This window comes from Chiloscyllium plagiosum, chromosome 4 (assembly GCF_004010195.1).
Source record: "Chiloscyllium plagiosum isolate BGI_BamShark_2017 chromosome 4, ASM401019v2, whole genome shotgun sequence".
NCBI classification, from domain to species: Eukaryota; Metazoa; Chordata; class Chondrichthyes; order Orectolobiformes; family Hemiscylliidae; genus Chiloscyllium; species Chiloscyllium plagiosum.
This window is the reverse complement of record NC_057713.1, coordinates 127,780,671-127,804,940: the sequence shown is the minus strand read 5'-3', so window position 1 is coordinate 127,804,940 and position 24,270 is coordinate 127,780,671. Positions and strand designations below refer to the sequence as shown.

General features: G+C 39.5%; 2 protein-coding genes across 9 annotated transcripts in view; both read left to right on the top strand.

The window, feature by feature from the left end:
• Positions 1-24,270, top strand: part of kcnb2b (potassium voltage-gated channel subfamily B member 2b) — an 891,048-nt gene that overhangs the window by 833,182 nt on the left and 33,596 nt on the right. The window lies entirely within an intron of this gene.
• ncoa2 (nuclear receptor coactivator 2) overlaps positions 1-24,270 on the top strand; it is a 304,099-nt gene that overhangs the window by 272,836 nt on the left and 6,993 nt on the right. For 5 of the 8 annotated variants that reach the window (XM_043689194.1, XM_043689193.1, XM_043689192.1 and 2 more), the window contains exons 18-21: positions 4,691-4,780; positions 6,784-7,219; positions 15,177-15,354; positions 17,391-17,589. In XM_043689194.1, the coding sequence (XP_043545129.1) occupies positions 4,691-4,780; positions 6,784-7,219; positions 15,177-15,354; positions 17,391-17,589 (903 nt within the window). The remainder of the gene's footprint in view (positions 1-4,690; positions 4,781-6,783; positions 7,220-15,176; positions 15,355-17,390; positions 17,590-24,270) is intronic. The other 3 variants (XM_043689197.1, XM_043689196.1, XM_043689195.1) reach the window with 1 other exon arrangement.

Genomic DNA, 24,270 nt, shown 5'->3' with positions numbered 1-24,270 from the left:
TCAAGACCATGTCCCAAGTACTGTTTAAACACTTAAGAGGGTTTCTGCCTCTGCCACCTTTTCCAAACAGAGTGTGCTAGATCCCTACCACTTTCCTTAAATCCTTCTTAACTACTTAATCCTATGTTACCTGGTAACGGACCTGATCTTCTCAACTAAGTAGGGCCTTCCTATCCATTTTATTCAGACCCCTCATTATTTTGTGCACTTGAAGCTGGTCTACTCGTGGCCGCCTCCGTTCCAAAGAAAATGACCCTGGCCTACCCAATTGCACCTCATAACTAAAATGATTACATCCAGACAACGTCCTTGTTAATCTCCTTGTACAGTCAATACAGTCATGCCCTTCCTATATTGTAGTGAGCTGAGCTGCATTCAGTAATCATTTGTGGCTTAACCAGTGTTTTATACATTTTAAGCATAACCTCCCAGCTCTTGCACTCTGCCCCAACTAATCATGGCAAATATTCAGTACACCTGAGAACAAAAAGTGCTGGAGATCACAGCAGGTCAGGCAGCATCCATGAAGCCAATGTTTTGAGTCTGCGTGACTTTTAATCAGAATATTATTTTCAGTAGGGATTCCAGAATCTGCAGTAATTTGCTCCGATTTTGTACACTTTCTTGACCAACTTAGCCAGTTATCAGAGTCTCTGAATGTGCACCTTCAAGGTCCTCTACACTTCTCAGTGACCTACCATTTGTTGTGCATTCTTTTGTCTTATTAACCCTCTTTTTTTGTTGTTATTATTAAATAATTACCTCACATTTCTGCAGATTGAACTCCGTTTGTTCCAGCCACCTTTGTTTTTCATCCTACCCCACTGAACTTAAATCTTCATATTTTGACATGTTAATTCTCTCCTGATTGAGCCTCTTCCAACTTACATTCATGATTCTTATGGTGCTGTGCAATTTGCAGTTTCCTGGCCCCAGCTGCTTCCTCTTCACCAAACCCTCTGCATACGAACATAAGCAGAAAGAACATTGAACTAAATGCTCTACCATTCAATAAGATCATGGTTGATCTGATTTTAACTTCTACGCTACGTTCTTGCATATCCCAAATGATCTTTCACCCCTCACCAACCAAGAATCCATATACCTTGCTTTAAAAATACTTAAAGATTCTACATTCACTGCCTTTTGAAGGAAGGGAATTCCAGAGACTTTCAGCCATCTGACAGGAAAATATGTTTCACCATCTCTGTTTTCAATGGTTACGTCCTTTATTTTTAAACTGACTCCTAGTTCTCGTTCCTCCCACAAGAGGAGACGTACTTCCAACATCCACCCAGTTAAGTCCCCTCAGGATTTTATATGTTTCGTTGAAGCCCCCTTTCAAAGCCCCAGAGAATACAGGCCTAGCCTGTCAGACCTATCCACTTTAGGCAGTCTGCTCCTGTCCATCCCTCAACAAGGTGATCTGAAGGCTACTTCCTTGAAAGGAAGCTTGAACAGTCCCCATCCTCCTCCTCCTCCTGGTTGAGCTTGTTCTCATTTTAAGCAATTTCTCCTTTAACTTGTTTCATTTCCTCCAAGTAAAAGGTGTCACTATGGGAACTTGCAGGTGTCTCCGTTATCCCTGTCATTCAGTTCTTCCAGTTCCACTTGGGCCTTCTCCCACAATTCTTTCTCGATATATCAATGATCTCATGAGTCTTAATGCCTGCTGTCTTCTGGAATTGGAGAAATGAATCAGTTTTGCTTCCAGTTTTCATCCTTCTGTCACCTTCATCTGATCCATCTTTGTTATTCCCTTCTCATGATTTTACTCGTTCCCATTTCTAGGGCTATGCGGTCCAGTATCCACTGACTCCTTCAATTAGCTCGGCTACACCTCCTCACACCCTACTTACTGCAAGGATTCCATTCCATTCTCTCAGTTTCTGTCTCCATCACATCTGTTCTGATGGTGCCACCCTGTACAGGGATTCTTGTGACATGTCTTCCTTTTTCTCTTCCCCCCCAACTGAGGAATTAGTGCTCCTTGGTTAACAAGGCCCTCAGACATGTCCATGCTTTTTACCTCATTTCTGCTCTCACTATTTTTCTCCTTTCTGGAAGGATGTCCTTGTTTTCCACCTCATCAACCTCTGCATTCAAACGATGTGGAAAATTGCCCAGCTATGTCCTGTGCGCACAAAGCAGGATAAATCCAACCTGTTCCATCAGTCGACCCTCAGTCATCAGTAAAGTACCAACAACAGTGCTATCAAGCAGCACCTGCTCAGTGATATCCAGTTTGAATTCTGCTGGGGCCACACACACCTGACCTCTTCCTAGCCTTGGAACGAACAATGACAAAAGAGCTGAATTCCAACGATAACATGAGAGTGACAGCCCTTGACATCAAGGCCCTATTCGACCAAATGTGGCATCAAGGAGCCCTAGCAAAACTGGAATCAGTGGGTACTTGGGATTGGGGGGTGGGGGGGATGCAAATTCTCTGGTGGTTGAATTCATTCCTGACACATCGACAAATGGTCATGGTTGTTGGAAGTCAATCGTAGCAGCTCTGTCGGAGTCTCTCAGCATAATGACCTAGACCCAGCCATCATCAGCTGCTTCATCAATGACCTTGCATCCATCATAAGATTAGTAGTGGGGATGTTTGCTGATTGCGCAATGTTCAGCTCTATTCGTGTTGTCTCAGGTATTGAAGCAGTCCATGTTCAAATGCAACAAGCTGTGGGCAATATCCAGACTTCGGCTGACAAGTCACAAACAACATTCATGTCACACATATGCTAAACTACGACCATTTCCAAGAAGTGGCAATCTAATCATTGCTATTCACTGAATTCCCATTATCAACATCCTGGAAGTTACCATTGACCAGAAATTCAAATGGACTCGCCACAAATACAGTGGCTACAAGAGCAGGTCAAAGACTAGGGGTACTGCACAGAGTAATTCACCTCCTGACTGCCCGAGGTCAGTCCACCATCAACAAGGCACAGGTCAGGAGTGAGTTGGAATACTCCTCACTGAATAAGTGCAGCTCCAACAACATTCACGCTTGGCACCAATCAGGACAAAGCAGCCCGATTGATTAGCACCACATTCACAAGCATCCATTCCTTCCACCACCGACACCCGGGAGCAGCAGTGTGTATTACCTATAAGATGTATTGCAGAAATTCACCAAAGGTTATAGGACAGCACCTTCCAAGCCCAAGACCACTACCATTTTGAAGGACAAAGGAGCAGATATGTGGGAACACCACCAGCTTCATGTTTCCCTACAAGCCACTCACCATTATGACTTGGAAATGTATTGCAATTCCTTCTGTGTCACTGGGTCAAAATCCTGAAATTCTCTCCCTAAGGGCATTGTGGATCAGGTGATAGAGCGCATAGACTGTAGTAGTTCAGGAAACCACTCACTGTCACCTTCTCAAAGGCAGCTAGGGATGGGCAATAAATCTTGGCCCAGCCAGTGACCCCCATTCCTGCGAGTGAATTGAAAAGTAACTCCTGACTGACCAGGTGTGCCAGGTACTGACCAGGTGTGCCAGGTACTACTCAGGAGAGATATCAAGTGTTTCTTTGCCCTCTTTATCCAAAATGTGATGACACTACTTATGAAGCCTGACTTTTTAAAAAATTTAACTCCTGGAACGTGAGCATGAGCTTGGCTGGCCAGCATTTATTGCCCATCCTTTTAACTGAGCAGCTTACTAGGCTGTTTCAAAGGGCAGCTGAGAGTCAATCACATTGATGTGCGTTTGAAGCCAGATCAGGTGAGAACAGCAGATTAGTGAAGGACATTAGTGAACCCAAATAACAATGGCTACATGGTCATCAGTAGGTCCTTAATTCCATCATCTGCCATGGCAGAGTACAAATCCAGGTCCCCAGAGCATTAGTTGAGTTCTGGATTAGTAGTCCAGCGATAATACCACTCAGCCATCATCTGCCCTAAGTGTTTTATGATCTTTTCCATCTGAAGTCAGCCCAGATGAGAAGTCATCTTAGTGTCGTCTTGTCCTGTATGGCTTAGGGACTTGACAGAAGTACTCACTGAACTGAGGGAGAGCCCCAGATTAATATTTTTAGCAAAGACAGCAAAAATGAACTTGAATATGTTTTCAGATTAAGAGATTGTTTAACTTACATTCACATCAATGCAATTTTTTACTGCTGCATTCTGATTGCTTTAATATTGGAAACATTGAACTCTGTTTTTTTACAGGAGGCAATGCTGTTTGGTCATATAAATCTGTAATCTAGCAAAAAAAAGTGAAATGTGATGATATTTGTGCATTAATTTTTGCCAACCAACAATTTATTTGATTGCATAGAGAACGGCATTTAATAAAATTATAGTTATTAAATTCTCAGTTTAATCTTTATGGAAAATTAAGTTTGTTAATTGTTTGATTTCTGCACATCCTGCCGACAATGGAAACAAACTTGATTTCCATTATGGCATGCATCACCTGCTATGTCCCAGAATGATTTGGGGGGAAAAAAAATCCCATATACCACAAAGAAAATTGATTTAGGGCTTTTGAGATTTTCCTCTTTATTTGCAAGATAATTTCTTGATAATATGCTTTTGGTAGATTGGTATTTTAGACCGTTTGAGATTGCTGGTATTGTACAACATCAGTATCTTGGTGATTTGCTTATAAGTTCTCTTTCATACTAATAGTTAATTTATCATTTTTATTTGGTTTGGTAGAATCGTCAGCCACTAATCAATCCACTTACCACCGTCTCCAACATGAATCTACCTCTAAGGGCTAGTGTGCCACCACAGATGAGTAGTCAGGTATGTAGTAGAAACTACTGTTCGATGTTTCTCATGTTATTCTACTTATTTATAGAAACAGTCACTAACTAGCTTGATGGCAACATCATAAAATTTAGAACTGACCCATTAGTTCCAAAATATTCTAGGTCTTGGCATTTCGTAAGAGTGGATATTAGATACTGTAGTTATGCAATACATTTTGCAATAACCAGGTGAAAAAAACCTGTCCAGATTATTATCTCTGCAATCCGAATGGAAAGAGCATTTGCACTATTATTGATCAACAGGCTACTCGGGCTGATTCTCTCGTCACCACAGTACCTTTCTTGCGACATTAATTTACTATTTTGGTTTAAAGGTAAAGTTTGCTTCCCAGAGCAAACATATACCTTATGACACATTTTCAGGAGACAAAGTGGGATAAGTAGGGGATTGGAATTACATGTTGCGCTAATTTTAAAATAGCTATTTTGAAAGATAGCTCTTGAAATGTACATTTCTAATTTATATTTCCCTGCAGATATCAGAGCAAAGGCTGTGAAAGCTGTCTTTCCTGTAATCCAGCAATGCATTTTTAATAAAAATTATGCCTGCCGAATTAATGCCTTTGATAATAATGTGAACCCTGACTGTGTAGTGTTACAATTTGCAAGATAGATTAGATTGATTAATAAAAGAAACTAATTGAGTAGTGAAATGATGAACAGTATTCCATCTGAAATTGGCCCATAGGAGGATTTGAGCTATAGGGAGAGGCTGAACAGGCTGGGGCTGTTTTCCCTGGAGCATCGAAGGCTGAGGGATGACCTTAGAGGTTTATAAAATCATGAGGGGCATGGATACAGTAAATAGACAAAGTCTTTTCCCTGGGGTGAGGGAGTCCTGAACTAGAAGGCATAGGTTTAGGGTGAGAGGGGAAAGATGTGAAAGAGACCTAAGGGACGACATTTTTACACAGAGGGTGGTATGTACATCTCTATGACTCTATATAATCTTGGGATCTTCCTGATCACTACAGCTCAGGATCTTGATATAAACTCCAGGTTAATATTTTGAGAAGGCAATAACATTTAATAAGTAACGATGAACTTTTAGTATGCTTTCAGACTAGGAGACTGTTGAGCCTACATTTCACATCTGTGCAATCGTTTATTGTTGTAATGTTTTGAAACTTCAAAGGGTTCAGAAAAGATTTCCAAGGATTTTGCCAGGTTGGAGGGTTTGAGCTGTTGGGAGAGGCTGAATGGGCTGGGGCTACTTGCCCTGGAGTGTTGTTGGCTGAGGTGTGACCTTATAGAAGTCTTTAAAATTGAGGACATGGATAGGGTGAAGAGCCATGGTCTTTTCCCCAGGGTAGGGGAGTCCAAAACTAGAGGGCATAAGTTTAAGGTGAGAGGGGAAAGATATTAAAAGGGACCTGTGGGCAAATTTTTCATTGCAGAGGGTGTGTATCAAATGAGCTGCCAGAGTAGTGGTGGAGGTTGGTTCAATGACAACATTTTATAAGGCTTCTGGATGGGTTGATGAATTAGAAGGGTTTTGTGGAATATGGACCAAGTGCTGGCAAAATGAGGCTAGATTAATTTAAGATATCTGGTCGGCATGGATGAGTTGGACCGAAGGGTCTGTTTCTGTGCTGTACAGCTCTATGACTCATAACTAAGTGATTAGCCTTGCTTCTGGCCAATCAACCATGAATGTTGTTTGAACAAATCCTGTATGTAATTTTGGAAAATGAAAGATACTGAAAAGCGTTGTTTTGTAAAGTAAAAAGTAGGAAATTTTCATGTGGACTTATGGGGACAGTTATTGGAGCTCTGCTGATATATTAGAGTCAATATAATGAACTGAAGTTTACTTTTCAGGGTATTACATTAGATATCAGGGAACGTATAGGTTTGCATAGTTTATCTATGTAAATATTTAATGAAAAACATTTAGACACGGTTTAAATACAAAATGTTATTAATATGTGAATGTTGAATGCTAAAAGTTATGTATATTTTCCATTTGTTCATCAGGGACCCATTAATGCCCAGATGCTGGCCCAGAGACAGCGTGAGCTTTTGAATCAGTATCTGCGTCAGAAACAGTTGGTGCAGCAGGTACCCCAGAGGACCATGATGATGCGGCAACAGGGGTTGAACATCTCACCAAACATGGCAAACTCCAGCAACATGGCGGGAGCCATGACCACTCCTCGGATTCCTCAGGCATCACCACAACAGTTCCCATACCCTCCAAACTATGGTACTGGGCTTACTTCCCCACCACCTTCCACCAGTCCTTTCTCCCCGGTGTCCCCAAATCCAGGGACACAGCTCCTCTCTCACAGCTCCTTGCATGGCTCCCAGATGAATATGGCTAACCAGGGAATGATAGGAAATGTGGGAGGACAGTTTGGGGCTGTATTGAGTCCCCAAATGCAGCACAATGCCTTCCAGTTTCCCAGTTCAGGTACTGCCTTTCCTCTGAGTGCTGTTAACTATTAGAATGGCAAAAATACTTTATTGTAAAAAATGTATTATTCTTTTTCTTTGTATGTTAGGAATGATCAAGCAAATTTTTTTTTTTTGGCTTTGCATTGGGTGTGGAGCTGTTGCTTATAATATCTTCAGCTTATTTATCCTGGCCCACTTTCCCTACTTTGTGAATGTGGACTTTTGTTTTACTAACTTGCATGCAGTGCCAAACTCCGTTCTGCCTGATGTCCCTGTTCTGTGAAAGCCCAAATCTTACAACTTTGAAAAACTCTCAATTTATACAGCACCTTTAAAATGTTCTCTATATGTAGCTAAATTAAAGTAGTTGAGAATTTTACTTGCTCAAAATTACTAAATAGATTGTAAGCCCAGTATCAACGACTTGATTCCAATCTCCTTACAATCCATTCACATTTGTAAGGGGGGGAGGTATTAGAATGTGGAATGCTAATTGTAAGAGACTACTGAGAAATAAACTATAACAGCATTTATTAGTGAGCTGAATGAGTGGAAAATATAAAAATGCGGAATAAGGGCAGATACTTGAGTTCAAAGCGGGCAGTTTCAATTCAAGCTGTAGAATTGGTGCAAGGATGATTGGCCAAATAAGGCTCACCGGTATTGTTACATTCAGTGAAACGTGTAAGAAACATACAAGCACTGAGCATATGGATATTGAGAAGATTTTTCAGTGCCTGGATGATTCACGAATTAGTGACACAGGTGATTTTTTAAAAAATGAGTCTGTCTGTTTAAGGTGATGTGGAGGAGGAATTTCTATTCTGAGAGTAGAGGCTGTGTCATTCAATATATTCAAGGCTGAGCGTGACGGGTATTTGATTTACCAGTAAGTTGAGGTTTATGGGGTGCAGATGTGAAAATGAAGTGAAGGCCACAATCAGATCAACAGTGATCTTATTGAACAGGGGAGCTGGCTTGAATGGCCAAATGCCCTAGTCCTGCTCCCATGTGTTATTTTTTTTTAATAACCAAAAGTTTACTCTTGTCCGTCAAGTAAACCTTTGTCCAATATAAATATATCTCCATTTCTTTTATGCAGCGAATCAATTCTTTAAAAAAATGCTTGGAATCTAGACCAGCTATTTATTTGTAGTGAAGTGTAATCCGTGTCATTGAATAGAGTTGTGAATATCCCTTTTACCTTAATATATAAGTGTTTAATATTTGTTTTTGACCATTGATGTTGTATAGAGAATAGAGATGTACTGCTTCCTTTGCATTCTACAGAATATAAGATGAATGGTACGGAAATAAAACCAGCTTATTGCAAGTAAATTTTAAGCTCCTCCATAGCTAGTGCTGGGCAAAAAATACTTTTGACTGCTTGAATTGATTGGATTAAGTACTATATCTGTGACACAACTTATAAAGGTTTATCTCCCATCTATTTATATAAACAAAAAGTGATGGCTCCATCAGTATCATCTTTGGTGGAGTATTGCAGCCATCTAGGTTATCGCCAGTTAATCATTCAAGCATTATATAAATCATGTGAAAGCAGAATGTTGGGAGTTTTAACCAGTACTCATGGAACATTTGTTTAAAAGATAGCTATTGGTGTTACATGGTGTTAAAGCAAGATTGAAAATTAAACTGAGGAAAGGAGCTTTTATGTTGAGTAGCATGGTCATTATTTGTCCTGCACATCATCATGTTGCTTAACATGTGAATGCATAGGATTTGGATTTTTAAGGTGTCATTTTATAAATGGGTTCTTGGGATAATGCAGGATATGGTAGAATTTTACTGTCAGCTACTGTGCTGCACTCTGAAAATTGAGTAGTCTTTGATTATTAGATGAGACCTTCTGAAAATGAATAGTTTGGGAATTCAAAAACAAAAGTATGTTAAGCAATGTTTAATAATGTGGAATTTCCTGCTTAAGGCACTTGCAAACCTCTTGATTACAAATTTGTACTATCTTAGATAAATCAATGTATGTGCACCTTTTGTCCCATGTCTGGGAGTAAAGGATGATTTACAAATTTCAGCTCAAAGATGTGTGCGTTTGACTAAATTTAAACATTTTTCATAGCAGAGATATTGCAAATACATAGCCAATGATGCCATCAATTTAATCTTGGATTAACTAGCATATGAAAACATGACATTTCATGCACTTCTGAAGTGCTTTGGAGTGTTTTGTAGATATAAGTTCTTGTTTACAATACCTGAAAAACATTATTGTAGTTTATCAGGAATAATCTATTCTGTGTATACCCAAAGGTTAACAAGATTTAACTTTAGTGGCAACAAACCTAGTTTTCATGTTTCTTATGATGTATTTAGAGTCATAGAGGTATACACCACGGAAACAGACTCTTCGGTCTGGTGACCAGATATCCCAACCTAATCTAGTCCCATTTGCCGGCACTTAGCCTATATCGCTCTAAACCCTTCCTATTCATGTACCCATCTAGATGCCTTTTAAATAATGCAGTTGTACCAGCCTGCACACTTCCTCTGGCAACTCATTCCGTGTGCGCACCACACTCTGCTTGAAAAGGTTGCCACTGAAGTCCCTTTTATGTCTTTTCCCTGTCACCGTAAACCTATGCCTTCTAGATCTGGGCTCCCCCACCCCAGGGAAAAGGCTTTGTCTATTTCTCCTATCCATGCCCCTCATGATTTTATAAACCTCTGAGGTCACTCCTCAGCCTTCGATGCTCCAGGGAAAACAGCCTCAGCCTTGACTCTACTCAGCCTTTCCCTGTAGCTCAAATTCTCCGACCCTGGCAACATCCTTGAAAATCTTTCCTGAACTCTTTCAAGTTTCACAACATCATTCCAATTGGAAGGAGACCAGAGTTACATGCAATATTCCAAAAGTGACCTAACCAACGTCCTGTACAGCTGCACCATGACCTCTCAATTCCTGTACTCAATACTCTGACCAGTAAAGGCTGCCAAAAGCCGCCTTCATTATCCTATCTATCTGTGACTCTACTTTCAAGGAGCTATGAGCCTGCACTCCAAGATCTTTGTTCAGCATCACTCCCTAGGACCTTACCATTGCGTATATAAGTCCTGCTCTGATTTGCTTTCCCAAAATGCAGCATCTTGCATTTATCCGAATTAAACTCCATCTGCCGCCACTCAGCCCGTTGGCTCATCTGATCAAGGTCCACTACACCTTAAATTTTGGTGTCATCTGCTATCTCCATTAACTTACTAATCTGCCATCTTACTAACCATACCACCTATGTTCATATCTAAATCATTTATATAAAATGATAAAAAGTAGTGGACCCAGCACTGATCCTTGTGGCACTCCACTGGTCACAGGCCTCCAGTCTGAAAAACAACCCTTCACCACCACCCTCTGTCTTCTACCTTCAAGCCAATTCTGTATCCAAATGGCTAGTTCTCCCTGTATTCCATGAGATCTAACCTTACTAATCAGTCTCCCATGGGGAACCATGTTGAACGCCTTACTGAAGTCCGTATAGAACACATCAACCGCTCTGCCCTCATCAATCTTCTGTTACTTTTTCAAAAAACTCAGTCAAGTTTATGAGACATGACTTCCCACGCACAAAGCCATGTTGACTATCCCTAATCAGTCCTTGCCTTTCCAAATGCGTGTAAAACATGTCTGTCAGGATTCGCTCCAATAACTTGCCCAGCACCAATGTCAGACTCACCAGTCTATAGATCCCTGGCTTGTCCTTACCACCTGTCTTAAATAATACCACGTTAACCAACCTCCAGTCTTCTGGCACCTCACTTATGACTATCGATGATACAAATATCCCAACAATCACTTCCCTAGCTTCGCACAGAGTTCTAGGGTATGCCTGATTAGGTCCTGGGGATTTATCCACCTTTATGCATTTCAAGACATCCAGCACTTCCTCCTCTGTAATATAGACATTTTTCAGGATGTCACCATCTATTTCCCCATATTCTATATCATCCATGTCCTTCTCCACACTAAACACTGATGCAAAATACTCATTTAGTCTCTCCTCCATTTCCTGCGGCTCCACACAGAGGCTGCCTTGTTGATCTTTGAGTGGCGCTATTTGCTCCCTAGTTACCCTTTTGTCCTTAATGTATTTGTAAAAACTCTTTAGATTCTCCTTATCTCTATTTGCCAAAGCCATCTCATGTCCCCTTTTTGCCCTCCTGATTTTCCTCTTAAGTACTCCGTCTGCCTTTCTACTCCTGGGATTCATTCGATTTCTCCTGTCTATACCTGACATAAACTTCCTTTTTCTTAACCAAAGCCTCAATTTCTGTAGTCCTTCAGCATTCCCTATACTGACCAGCCTTTCTTTTCACTCTAACAGGAATATACTTTCTCTGGATTCTTGTATCTCATTTCTGAAGGCTTCGCATTTTCCAGCCATCCCTTTACCTGCGAGCATCTGCACCCAGTCAGCTTTTGGAAGTTCTTGCCTATTACTGTCAAAGTTAGCTTTCGTCCAAATTAGAACTTCAACTGTTAGATCTGGTCTATCCTTTTCCGTTACTATTTTGAAACTAATAGAATTATGGTTACTGGCCCCAAGGTGCTTCCCCACTGACCCCTTAGTCACCTGCCCTGCCTTATTTCCCCAAGAGTAAGTCAAGTTTTGCACCTTCTTGGCAAGGTATATCCACATACTGACTCAAAATTTTCTTGTACACTCTTAACAATGAGCGAATCAATTAAGTACAATATTTCCAGTCCACAAAATAACAATGAAAAGCCTCCAATTTCATGACTGGCAGCGAGAAAGTGTCTGCCTTTGTCGAGAGGAGGCAATAAATGTGACCCTGTTTGTATTGTCAGTCCCCATAGTAATTGTAAATGTAGAAATTTATAATGGAACAAGTGGGCAGGAATTAGTTTTAGATTTAACAGTTTTATGTCAAGGTTAATAAGTGAAATGTTATAAAGAAAAGAATAAACTATATGACTTCAAAATGAGTATTGGTTAACTTGGGTGCACTTTGATCCAACACACCTCACCTGTAAAATCCCAATTTATAAATCCTAACTAAAGTGATTTCCAGACAAGCATGTTACCAAACACTGCTAATTAGTCCATATTCAAAATTATTTCTTCCTATTGGAACAGTTGGTGCAGTTAATTCATAACCTTTTTACTTTAGTAAAGATAATTTGTTCAGTAATTTCTGTTTTTTACGGAATATGAAAGGAACTGGTGGGTTCCTAAATTGATGTTTTAGAAATTGGAGAGCATAAGTTTGTCAGAAGCGTTTTTTTTTAAACATACAAATATGAAGTAGCTATGAAATTAAGAGAATTTAGTACTGAATAGTAGTTACACAAAGCACCCTGCATTCAAACGACTTTGCAAATAAGATCTTGGACTTGAAATGAACTCCTGCTATAATCTGTATGCACTTTTGCTTCATTGTACCAAAACCAAAGCTTAGAAATTACAGAGTAGTTTCCATTGTTGCCTTAATCGGAATGGAGATTCATACAGCAACAAAAGCATCAAATTTGACTGAATATTTAAAATGTGATTACTTTCAGGAATGAAATCTAAGCTGCTGTTTAAATGGGAAAACTATATTATTAATCATGGACTTGATGGGCTGTTGTGTCCCAGCTCAACTATACAGCTTTAGTTCTTTTACTTCTTTGTTACAAAATGATAAAAGTAAATTCAACTTGTGAAAGAAAAATTAACCTGGAATGATTTTTACCTTAAACAAATGGGGGTGGGTGGGTGTATTCCTTAATGTGCAATATAGTAGTAGAAATATCAATACAGTAATTCTTCTAACTGCCTGCTAGGTTTGGCAGCACATTACCATTATTGAGGGTTATACTCTCATGATTAGCCGTATTTCTTTTTAAAATACACTGAGTTACTGTCGTGCTCTGGTGTCTCCAGGGGTAATTAGCGAGGTTGTGGCATCGTAGTATAGTGACATTGCACGTAATTAAGCTCCATCTAATGATATGGGGACATGTTCAAGTCCCATCGTAGACCATTAGATGTAGGAGCAGAAGTAATTCATTCAGCCCATTGAGTCTGCTCCATCTTCAATGAGATCATGGATGTTCTGATAATCTTCAACTTCACTTTCCTGCCTCCTCAGCCTTAAATATACTTAATGACTAAGCCTCAACAGCTCTCTGGAGTAAAGAATTCTGTAGATTTGCTACCCACTGAGAGGAGAAATTCTTCCTCGTCTCTTGTATTTCAGTAAGATCATTCTTCTAAAACCAGTGTCTTCAGACCCAACCTACTCAATCTCTCCTCATTAGAAAACCCCCTCATATCTGGAATAAGTCAGTGAAACTTCTCTGGGCTGTCTCCAATATCAGTATATCTTCTGTGAGGTAACAGGATCAAAACTGTCCAAGGTATTTTGTGTGGTTTAACTACTGCCTTGTACAGTTTTAGCAGGGCTTCACTGATTTTACACTTCTTTCCTTTTCAAATGAAGGCCCGTATTCCATTTGCCTTCCCTATTACTTTCTAAACTTTTATGCTAACTTCTTGTGACTTATGCAGAAGGACCAAGAGGTTCATGCTAATAAATCGCCCCCAACACCATGGGTTCTTATTATATTACTGACTCTGTTTGATTAAAGTTTTTATTTCTAAACTCACTGCTATAACGTCTTTATAATAGATTCTAATGTTTTCTCAATGCTTTCTAGTTAGCAGTTTTAATCTCCTTCCCCTTTTGAATAACGTTGTTACATTGGCAGTATTTTTTAATCTTTTCTGACATTTCCAAAACCTCAGGATTCTTGGAAGATTACTACCAGTGGGTTCACTATTTCTGGTGAAATTTAAATTCAATTTAAGAAAAATAATCTGGAATAAAAGTTGGTCTAATGGTGGCCATGAAGCTATTGTTTATTGTGGTAAAATTCCATCTTGTTCAGTGATGTCTTTTTGGGAAGAAAATCTGCCAGTCTTCCCAGTCTGGCTTATGTGTGATTCCAGATGCACAGCATTGCCCTTTGGGCAATATGACACTCTCACCCTGTAAATGATTTTTAAAAATGCATCATGCACTGTGGCAATGTGTAGATAATGAAGACCACCAGCCTGTGTCCTGGCCTGTTAATCAGTTAGTTGACTGCAATTGAACTCTGTCTCAGGGTTCATTCTCCTATTCGGGAGAGAGGATGCTGAAGGTTGGATCACCAAATTGAGTTTGAAAGTGACACTGTTATGTTTAATTAAAACTCAGGACTTCAGGGTAAACAAAAAAAAAGAGGAACAATACATTGAGGTAGGGGGAGCTGTGAAATTATCCCCTTGTCTCTTTTTAGGCATTCACTTGAATTTCACTTTGTGGGTGGCACCTTTTAGAAATTATTAATTTATTAAATTAATTACATTCATGTGCCTAAATGCCAAGCGATAACTTCATGCTGTCACTGGGTCTGCACAGACAGCTTCTTGTGAACAGGAGTGACATGGTTGAGAATGAAGGATTGATTGGAGATTGATCTTTATAGTGGAACCAAATGTCATTCAAAATATGTTCATGCCAGAGAGAGTGACATCGGAGTAAAACATCACTAATCCCAGCCACTGTTAATTGATCACAAATATAGAAGTTTGTCCGTCTTTTACTGTTTGCCTTTTTCTGGTTGTCCAGTTTTGTACAGAACTTTCGCCGCCTGTTAGGAGAATTTGGGCAAAAGGGCCAAACTGCAGCACCGAATTGTTTGAAAACAATTACATCATGTCTGATGAAATACAGTTGGGTACAAACAGCTTTAAATGGAATGCTTCTTTTCCTGTCAGCCATGTTGACATTTAATTGGGTTTTTGTATTTCTTCTGATTGATTGATTGACATTCTGGACATGTTTTCTAGCTTGATGAATTATTTGAAATTAATTAGCTTTATTTTTTTTCCCAATTGTATGTGGAAGAAAGGCTCGCTCAAAATTGCTATACCTGGTTTTCTCATTCGCAGGAATGAATCAGCAGTCTGACACAGGATTTGGTGGAGCTACAACTCCCCAGAGCCCATTAATGTCTCCAAGGATGAGTCATACGCAGAGTCCAATGATACAACAGTCTCAATCTACACCGACTTACCAGTCGCCTTCTGAGATTAATGGCTGGCCACAGGGGAATCTGAATGGAAACAGGTACTTTTGATTATCTGCATAAACTTTAAGATATTGTATATACTTACAATCAGAGATGGGAGTTGGACAATTCATACTATTTAAGCCCAATCATATGCCATGGGTGGAGGGTTTGAGTTGTAGGGATAGGCTGGGACTTCTTTCACTGGAACGCAAGAGGTTGAGATGTGATCTTATAGGAATTTATAAAATAATGAGTATAGATAAGGTGAATGGCAGGTGTATTTTCCCTAGGCTGGGGGCTTTCAAGACTAGAGGGCATATTTTTAAAGTGAGAGGAGAAAACTTAAAAATGACATGAGGGCAACATTTTTACACAGTGGAATGACCTTCTAGAGGAAGTCTTGGATGCGGGCGCAGTTATGATCAAAAGACATTTGGATAAGTATGTGATTAGGAAATATTTGGTGGGACACTGGCCAAGCGCAAGCAGATGGGACTAGTTTAGTTTGGGGTTATGTTCAGCATGGACTGGTTGGATTGAAGGGCCTATTTCTGTGCTGTATGACTCTGTGTAAGGAAATACAGCATGAATTTTCTCATTTAAATCGTGGACATGCCTTTGCCCCTGTAACTGCATTAATCTTGAGGAGCAGGTATAGAGAGGAACTGTTTGAATGTTTCAGAAAGAAAATCATCTTTCATTGTTGACCTTATGTCCTCTAGACTCAATGTTGTTAAAGCTGATATTTTAACTTCATTTCTTTTGGTAGTTTATACCACAGGCAGGGTATATTTTATGAAGTGGGAGGGGACCATTCGAGATCTAGAAATCTTACACCTGAAAGTCCGATGTAAAGATCTGTTATGTTATCTGTTATCACCTCAGTCAAGGCCGGCAACTTCTTTTAAAAGAAATATGAAATCCAGTTCTTTATTGAAAGAATGCAGCCACAAAATGCCACCGTTCGAAACAAAGATTTTTACTAGAAGTATCAAACAAAGCAAACAGTAAACAACGTCTTCGATAATTTACATATACTCTTAAAATCCAATATTAAACATGAATCAACAAACAAACTTCAGTTGTTTATAAGCTATGTTACCTATTAGCCGCAAACACTATGATCTTGCAAACTGGCTTATATAGAGCATCAAACCTAGTCACAAAGTCCTTCAAAACTGTCTTCCTTAAGAACAATTTAATCTTTTCTTCAAGGATGTAGTAGCAGCATACACACCAACCTGAGTTCCATTTGGCATGATCTTAACTAAAAATTGCACTTGTTTGTTGAACCTCCTTAACTCAGTCTGGATGGTGTGGATTGACTTGATATTCTCTTCAAGTTACTGAAATAGCTGCAACAATTTTATATTTGCTTATTTTCAGCTTCTGGATCTTCCTTACTTTGCTCCATTGGGTATATCAACTTCTAATGAACTCTGATGGCTCTATCTCTTTATTGATATAGTATTGACCAGAAATTCTGGTTTCCAATTCTCTTTGGTTTCCTCAGCAATTAGGTTTGTCATTTTCCAACTTTCCTGTTTCACTTCTAGTCTATCCCCAAAGAGAAAAATTTGCATGTTTTGGCTGCTGCTGCAATAGAATCATCACTGTTCTTACAACACCTTGTGCAGGATCGTGGCAATAACACCTGTCCATTGAAAGTTACTGGGCAAATACAAGACATGCCGAGGTTTTACAGAGGAAGATAGATATGTTAGGGGACTTAGAGTCGTGTAGCTTGGTGAGGATAAGAGTAAGGAATGAGTGAATTTTAGTATGGGATAGGGCACAGGCGACTGCACTTTGAGAATGCAGAGAAATGTATTGTGAATAATCAGAGACCAGTGAGCTGACTGTCAGAATAATTTATTCTAGCTGTGAAAAAATGTGGGTAAACATTTTGGATTATTGTCACAGAAATTGGGCAGTAAGTGCATCATGTCATCTACAAAATAATTATGCCTGTCCTTGTTAAGGTTCATACCTTCTGATAGACGAGACCCATGTGATCAAATACGTTTGGGGAAATACAAATAATCTAATGGTTGATTTTTTTTTTTTGTTTCTTTCCCCTCTTGTTATATAGCATGTTTTCACAGCCATCCCCGCCACAGTTTGGACAACAGGCAAACACCAACATGTACAGCAACAATATGAATATCAGTGTTTCTATGGCAACCAATACTGCCGGTATGAGCAACATGAATCAGATGTCAGGGCAGATTAGCATGACCTCAATGACCTCTGTGCCTACATCAGGATTGTCCTCTATGGGTGCTGAACAGGTAAGGGATGAGCGATGATTTTTAAAAATCTAATGCAATTACATTAACAGCAAATGGTGGCAACTGAGAGGGCGGCACAGTAGGACTCCTGAGCTCCATTTGTTTGTTTTCTTTTCTTCTCTCCCTCTCTCTTCGTGTTTTTCTTTTTCTTTTAACTACTCGTCCACGGGCGACACCAGTGATGTCCAGGATGAAAGCCAGTGTGGGCTCCCGGCTCTTGACGCAGCCTCGGACTCGAGCCATGATGTGAAGCCTGGTGTGGTCTGAGTTGGAAGGACTTATTCTGAACTTTTTTTTCTCTATTTCTCTAATTTATTTCTGAACTTTATATTGCCGCCGTTTTCTTTCTTTTTTAGACCCTTAAGAATTTTTATCTTGGTACCTACAATGGCGCTGTGAGTGGCAACTTGTAAACTTTTCACTGTACTCATGATTACATGTGACAAGCTAATTCTTCGTATTATTTTTTGCTAAAGTCTTAGCTATTGGTCCAAAAGGCTGACAATCCAAACGGCCACATGCAATATTAAGATTATGAAAATGCTTTATTAAAGTATTTGATATTGGAAAGCATTTCAAGTGTTTAGTCTAGGTTAGAAATGAGTAATAGAATAGCTTCTGTTACATTTGGACTTTAATGAAAGAGGGTATTGATTTGGCTGTATAAGATAGCTGAGTCTAGATTAGAGTGGTGCTGGAAAAGCACAGCAGTTCAGGCAGCATCCGAGGAGCAGTAAAATCGACGTTTCGGGCAAAAGCCCTTCATCAGGAATACCTGATGGTATTTTACTGCTCCTCGGATGCTGCCTGAACTGCTGTGCTTTTCCAGCACAACTCTAATCTAGACTCTGTTTTCCAGCATCGGCAGTCATTGTTTTTACCCTGTATAAGATAGCTGTAGTAGTGTGCTGACTGACTTTTTTTAAGGTTGTTTTGGAAACAACTAAGACACAAATGTCAGTGTGCTGCTTTTCCTTGGCTAAATGGAAATACATTCCATCTTTTTCAATAAATGAATACAATACTTCATTTGGAGCTAAGGGTGTAAAGTTACTTTCTATTTAATTTATGGATCCGGATCATGTGAAGCTTGAAATGAGTGGGCCACATCCTCTGACTGGATGGTAGTATTGCCTGGCGCTGTATATCTGGAAGTCCCAGTGCAGCTGACTCCACAGAAATTGTCTAGGAAGTTGAAAGCTCCAATGGGGAGTCACCCAAAGTCTCCCAAGCATCCTAAAATGCTCCTCGATTCTTTACTTGGAGTTGAAGACTTCGGGTAGCTCCTAGAACTCCATTTTAGTTAACCCAGGAGAATTTGGAGAAAGTAAAACTCCAACACTTGACTTACTATTAAACTAAGTCTTCATCTATTCACCTGCCACCCTCTGCACATAACCCACTCACCCATATTCATTCGCTGGAAATCGTTATTCTAGCATCCAGCATTATTTCAAATCAGAAAACCAATTGCATTTAGGATTATTAATTAACAATAACAAATCTTTAAAAGAAATGTAAGAATTATTCTACTTGCATTGATTAAAACAAAGGGAAAATTGAAAGGCTTGTGCAGAAGTTTACTGGAACTTCCCTTTCCATGTTAATCTCTTTGCTGCCTGATATTGCCTTTAAGGGATGTTCCCAGATCCTAAGACACTATGGACTGGAGGGGCTGATGGCATCTCCTTTCTTGTGTTGAGGCGTAGACATAGGCAGTGGGCAGGCGTGGGTGCAGTTCGGAGCAGCTCAGTTCTGAAGTCTGGCTGCAAAAATACATGGGAGGCTAAGTGGGCATTTTTTAATATGACTACTGTCTGGCAGATCTGTTCCAACAATAAGTTAGACGTTCTAGACCGTGATATTATGACTTGGATGCTTAACAATGGCCTTCATTAGTTTCCTCATTTCCTCTCCCATCTCTCATTTATCTCTGTACCCTCTCTACTCACAAGCCTCATTCCTGATGAAGAGCTGTTGCCCGAAGCGTTGACTCTCCTGTTCCTCGGATGCTGCCTGATCTGCTGTGCTTTTCCAGCACTACACTCTTGACTGCTTAACAGATCTGTCCATCTTATTCCTATATTTTTTTTAAATTTGCACGCATTGATAAGGATGAAGATGTTACTGCATTTGCAGTTGGTTATAAAGAAAATATTTATAATTCTTCTATTCAAGATGAAATTCAGTAATGAATATACTGCACATAACTACTGGTGGCTTTGTGCTGTTGTTAAAAACACTGTCCCTTCATTTCTGCTAACTTTGTCGTTCTCCTTCCCTCGCCAAAATAATTTAAGCTTTCACCAACCATATTCAGTACTCTGTCAGCAAGAACATTAGTTCCAGTATTGTTCAGGCGTAGTATGATCATCTTGGATAGATGTGCTATCCTGATAACCACATGTGCAGTTAGTGTCACCAGTTACTGGAGCTCACACTCCAAATCTCATGGCGCAGAATACTGTTGGGCTTTGTTTTTTTGTTCAAAAAGAAATAGACTTTTATTTGTAGGTATATTCTCATTTGAAACATTGTTAGTCAGCAGAACCGCACTTCCCAAAAGCCCAGAATCTGTTATAACATAAGGTCATTGCAGTAACCTTGTGGAATATTAATGTAATCAATACTGAAGACTTAGATGTCAACATGTAATGTCATGAGCTTTATAGTTTCTATTCCATCCTCTCTCCCCTGTTTCTCTACACGCCCCCCCCCCCCCCCCCCAAAAACACACACGCATGCACAATTAATTTATTGGATCAGGTATGTACAAAGTGATCTTACCTGAGATGGTAGAAAACTTTCTTTGTCTTTCCTGACCTGATCCCTTTTTTTTATCAAAATCCTTTCTAGATTAGCAGACATGTCTGTAAGTAGTACTTGAGGTAACCAATATTAAATTTGGGCCATTAGGTTGGTCACAGGTGAAACCATCAAAGTCGCCTGCACAGTTAGTTCTGCTGACTGTGACTGACTGTTAATCAGAATTTTCTACAGGACCCTGACTGCAAGTTTACTAATGACTAGTCAGTGCAAGGATATTGTTTCCTCTGAGGTTTAATTACAGTGAATATTCAGATGTTCAGTGGTGCAAGCATCTTAGTTCCGTGCCATTATTGATGTGCAGTATCAGCTTTTTGTGAAGTTTATGCTCTATAAGCTCACAGATGCTGGTGTTTGGAAATTCCTCTTTGGCATGCAGGATCTATAAAGATTTGTAAAACCTATTTTTGATAGTAATCTGAAAATCAGAATTCTCAGGTATTAATTTAACTTCAAAGAACAGGAGGAAAATCAATGAGAAATAATTGTGTCCCAAATTCGTAAGCAAGTGAAGAGAAAAGAATGAAAAGACAAGGTCCAATTAATCTAAATGACAACTCGTTGCACCATTAATGTGCTCAATGTCCAAATCCCACATAACCCTATTTAAATTTAAAAGTAGAACAACAAGTGTTTTTCATTATGGCATGGCCTACTAACTTGTCTTTATGATGGAACATTTAAAAATAGCAAGGATTATACAATTACAATTTTTGCTTTTAACGAGTGTCTTGATATGACTCTTCATCTTAAGGGTACCAACAGTTTTGTAATATTGCATCTGCCATGCTCAGCTTAGAATGAAGGCTGAAATGTGTTGCAGCATGATAAAAATATAGTTGCTACAGTAAAGAACGTAAGAACGAACATACCTTTTTGTTTGAAAAGGTGAGTCCAAATTGAACCAACTATGTTTCTTATTTCTAGTAAATATCAGGTCTAATTTATCAAACGTGATATCTGCGAGGCTGGTGCAGCATATTTTGTGTATATACAGCTCACTATCTGACTTTTTGGTGAGAATATAAAGGAGAAGTTTTTAGGACACCAAGGTTTGAAACAATCTGATGTGGAGGTGCCGGTATTGGACTAGGGTGGACAAAGTCGGAAGGTATACGACACCAGATCATAGTCCAACAGGTTTATTTGAAATCGCAAGCTTTCATAGCACTGCTGCTTCATCAGGTGAAGTGACGTCACCTGATGGAGGACTGCTTTGAAAGCTTGGACTATAACCTGGTGTTATGTGACATCTGACTTTGAAACAATCTGGTTCAGCCCAGGAAAGTGGTTAGCAATGAAGAAGTTGAATCATTGTGGTAGCTTCAGTCATCCTAATGTTTAGCTGGATGTAAGTTGCAGCTCATCAGAGACCTGAATACTGAGCAGATAATCTGCAAGCACAGAGGAAGATGGTTGTGATTGATAAAGGTCAGATGCTTTCCATTAAATCTCTAAGTTCGTATGAAATTTTCCCTGCCAGTTATTCTACATACTTTATACTATCATTCTCTTTATTTCCAATGATATCCTGTAAAATATTTGCAAAATTCAATTGTTCTTGGCCATCACTTTACAAAGCAACATATTGCATAAATGCGTAATAGAGGTGAAGCTTAAAAATATGACTAACATCACGAGTAAAATTGCCATTGTTCTACCATTCCATAGACTGCATTCTAATTAGAGAGGAATGACCAACAGTTTTAACCTGAAGGTAAGGGGCGAGTTTTATGTTAGACTCTTGACGCATCTCATCAGTCTAAACTGGATTTGAAACCAGGTTCTAGAGGTAAAAGACCAATTCCGTTCCACTGCTGTATTAGTCACACTGAACTGTATTCATTAACCACTGGGTGGGTTGCTCTTCGGAGGGTCGGTGTGGACTTGTTAGGCCAAAGGGCCTGTTTCCACACTGTAGGGAATCTAATCTAATTAATCTAATCTAAAATACATACAATAATCAAGTGTTTTTAAATTGCAGAAAGAAAAGATGAAAACAGACCAATTATCTAGATAATTTGCTAAAATGTATTTGTAACTGAGAGGTGACTTATTACGTGTTATGATCTCTGTAAAAGTAGGGTCTGTAGCTAACTTTTACCTTTTTTTTATCTGCCCCACCTCCGCACCCAGTACAGATCTTTGTTATAACGTGCGTTTTGTCAATGCAAATTCTATGTAACGCAATTGATGAATTGGGGATGCTGTTTCTAAATTGGGAACTTTTAAAACGTGTGTTGGTTCTAACGTAATTACAGTGCCAACACTTTAAGCGCTGTTTCTAAAGCGGGATTTTTCTGTAACGTAGGGTTGCGTAAGAACACAACCATTGCATTATGGAAGAATTCAGTCTATCAGATTTCAGATGTTGGGACTGGTTCTGAGGCAGGTGGATTTGGACATTTTCTACTGCTATTAAGGAGGGTTTAAATTGAGTTGGCAGAGGAGTAGAAACTGATTCAAAGGAAGCAAAATTAGTAAAAGGACATAGAAGAATAGTAAGCAAAAATGGGGGAAGTAATGACACTCATCAAATAGGTTCAAAATGGAGAATGATTTTAAAAAAGCTACATTAAAGGCACTCTGAATGCATGCCTGAACTGCAGAATGTTTGATGATTTGAATGCGTAACTTGAGGCGAATGGATATAATTTAATTCCATTACAAAGACATTGCCACAAAGTGACTGAGATTGTGAATTGAATATCTGAGTTTCTTACATTTAGGACCAAGGGAAAAAGGAGATGGCTGCACATTAATAATAAAGGTTCCTTGATTAATGGATCAAGATCAGTTTAGTTGGAACTAAGCAACAGTAAAGTGAAGCAAACATTGTTGGACTTAATATTGAGTTCAACACCTTCAAATTGTGAACAAACTCCCGTTTCTTCCCTTTCTTTTAGCTTGTTACATTCTATTATCATTTCCCCTCTACCCTCCCCCTATCCCAGTGGGGCTGTCTGCCTTTCAAGCCTGGCAGAGGAGATTCAATTGTTCTGTCATTCTCACATCCCAATCACTTAATCTGAATTACCAACCTTTTGTTTTCCTCCACCAGCACCCTACATCCACTATTCTCACACTCGCCCCGCCCAAACTATAGCATAAATACTGTTATGTCCACACTTCACTTCAGCTCTGAAGAGTTATCTGGACTCAAAACATCAGCTCGAAATGTGTTGCTGGAAAAGTGCAGCAGGTCAGGCAGCATCCAAGGAACAGGAGAATCGACGTTTCAGGCATAAGCCCTTCTTCAGGAATGGCTTATTCCTAAAGAAAGGCTTATACCCGAAACGTCGATTCTCCTGTTCCTTGGATGCTGCCTGACCTGCTGCGCTTTTCCAGCAACACATTTTCAGCTCTGATCTCCAGCATCTGCAGTCCTCACTTTCTCCTCAAAACATCAGCTTGCTATCTCTCCATGGATGCTGTCTGACCCACTGTGATTGCCAGCATTTGTCTTCAGTACAGATTCCAGCATCCACAGTAATTTGCTCCTAAACATTGTTGGGAGTTGTTTATCGAACACCAAACTGATGTTGTACAAGCTACAAAGCAGGACATCGTAGATCCATGTAACATGAGCAATTTTGTAATAATCAGGAACTTCAAGTTGTCCATAAACTAGGTTAACCAAGCCAACATAGCATTGTAGGGAGCAAATTCTTAGAATATGTCTGAGATGAATTTCTCTAACAGTGTGTTGAGGAGCCAACTGGGAATTGACTATTCTGGGCTTGGTATTGTATAATGAGAGAGGGTGAAGTAATAACTTTGTGTAAAGGACCCTTTGGGAAATAGTGACCATAAAATGATAAAATTTTACGTAGATGTGAATGTGACTTCGTTCAT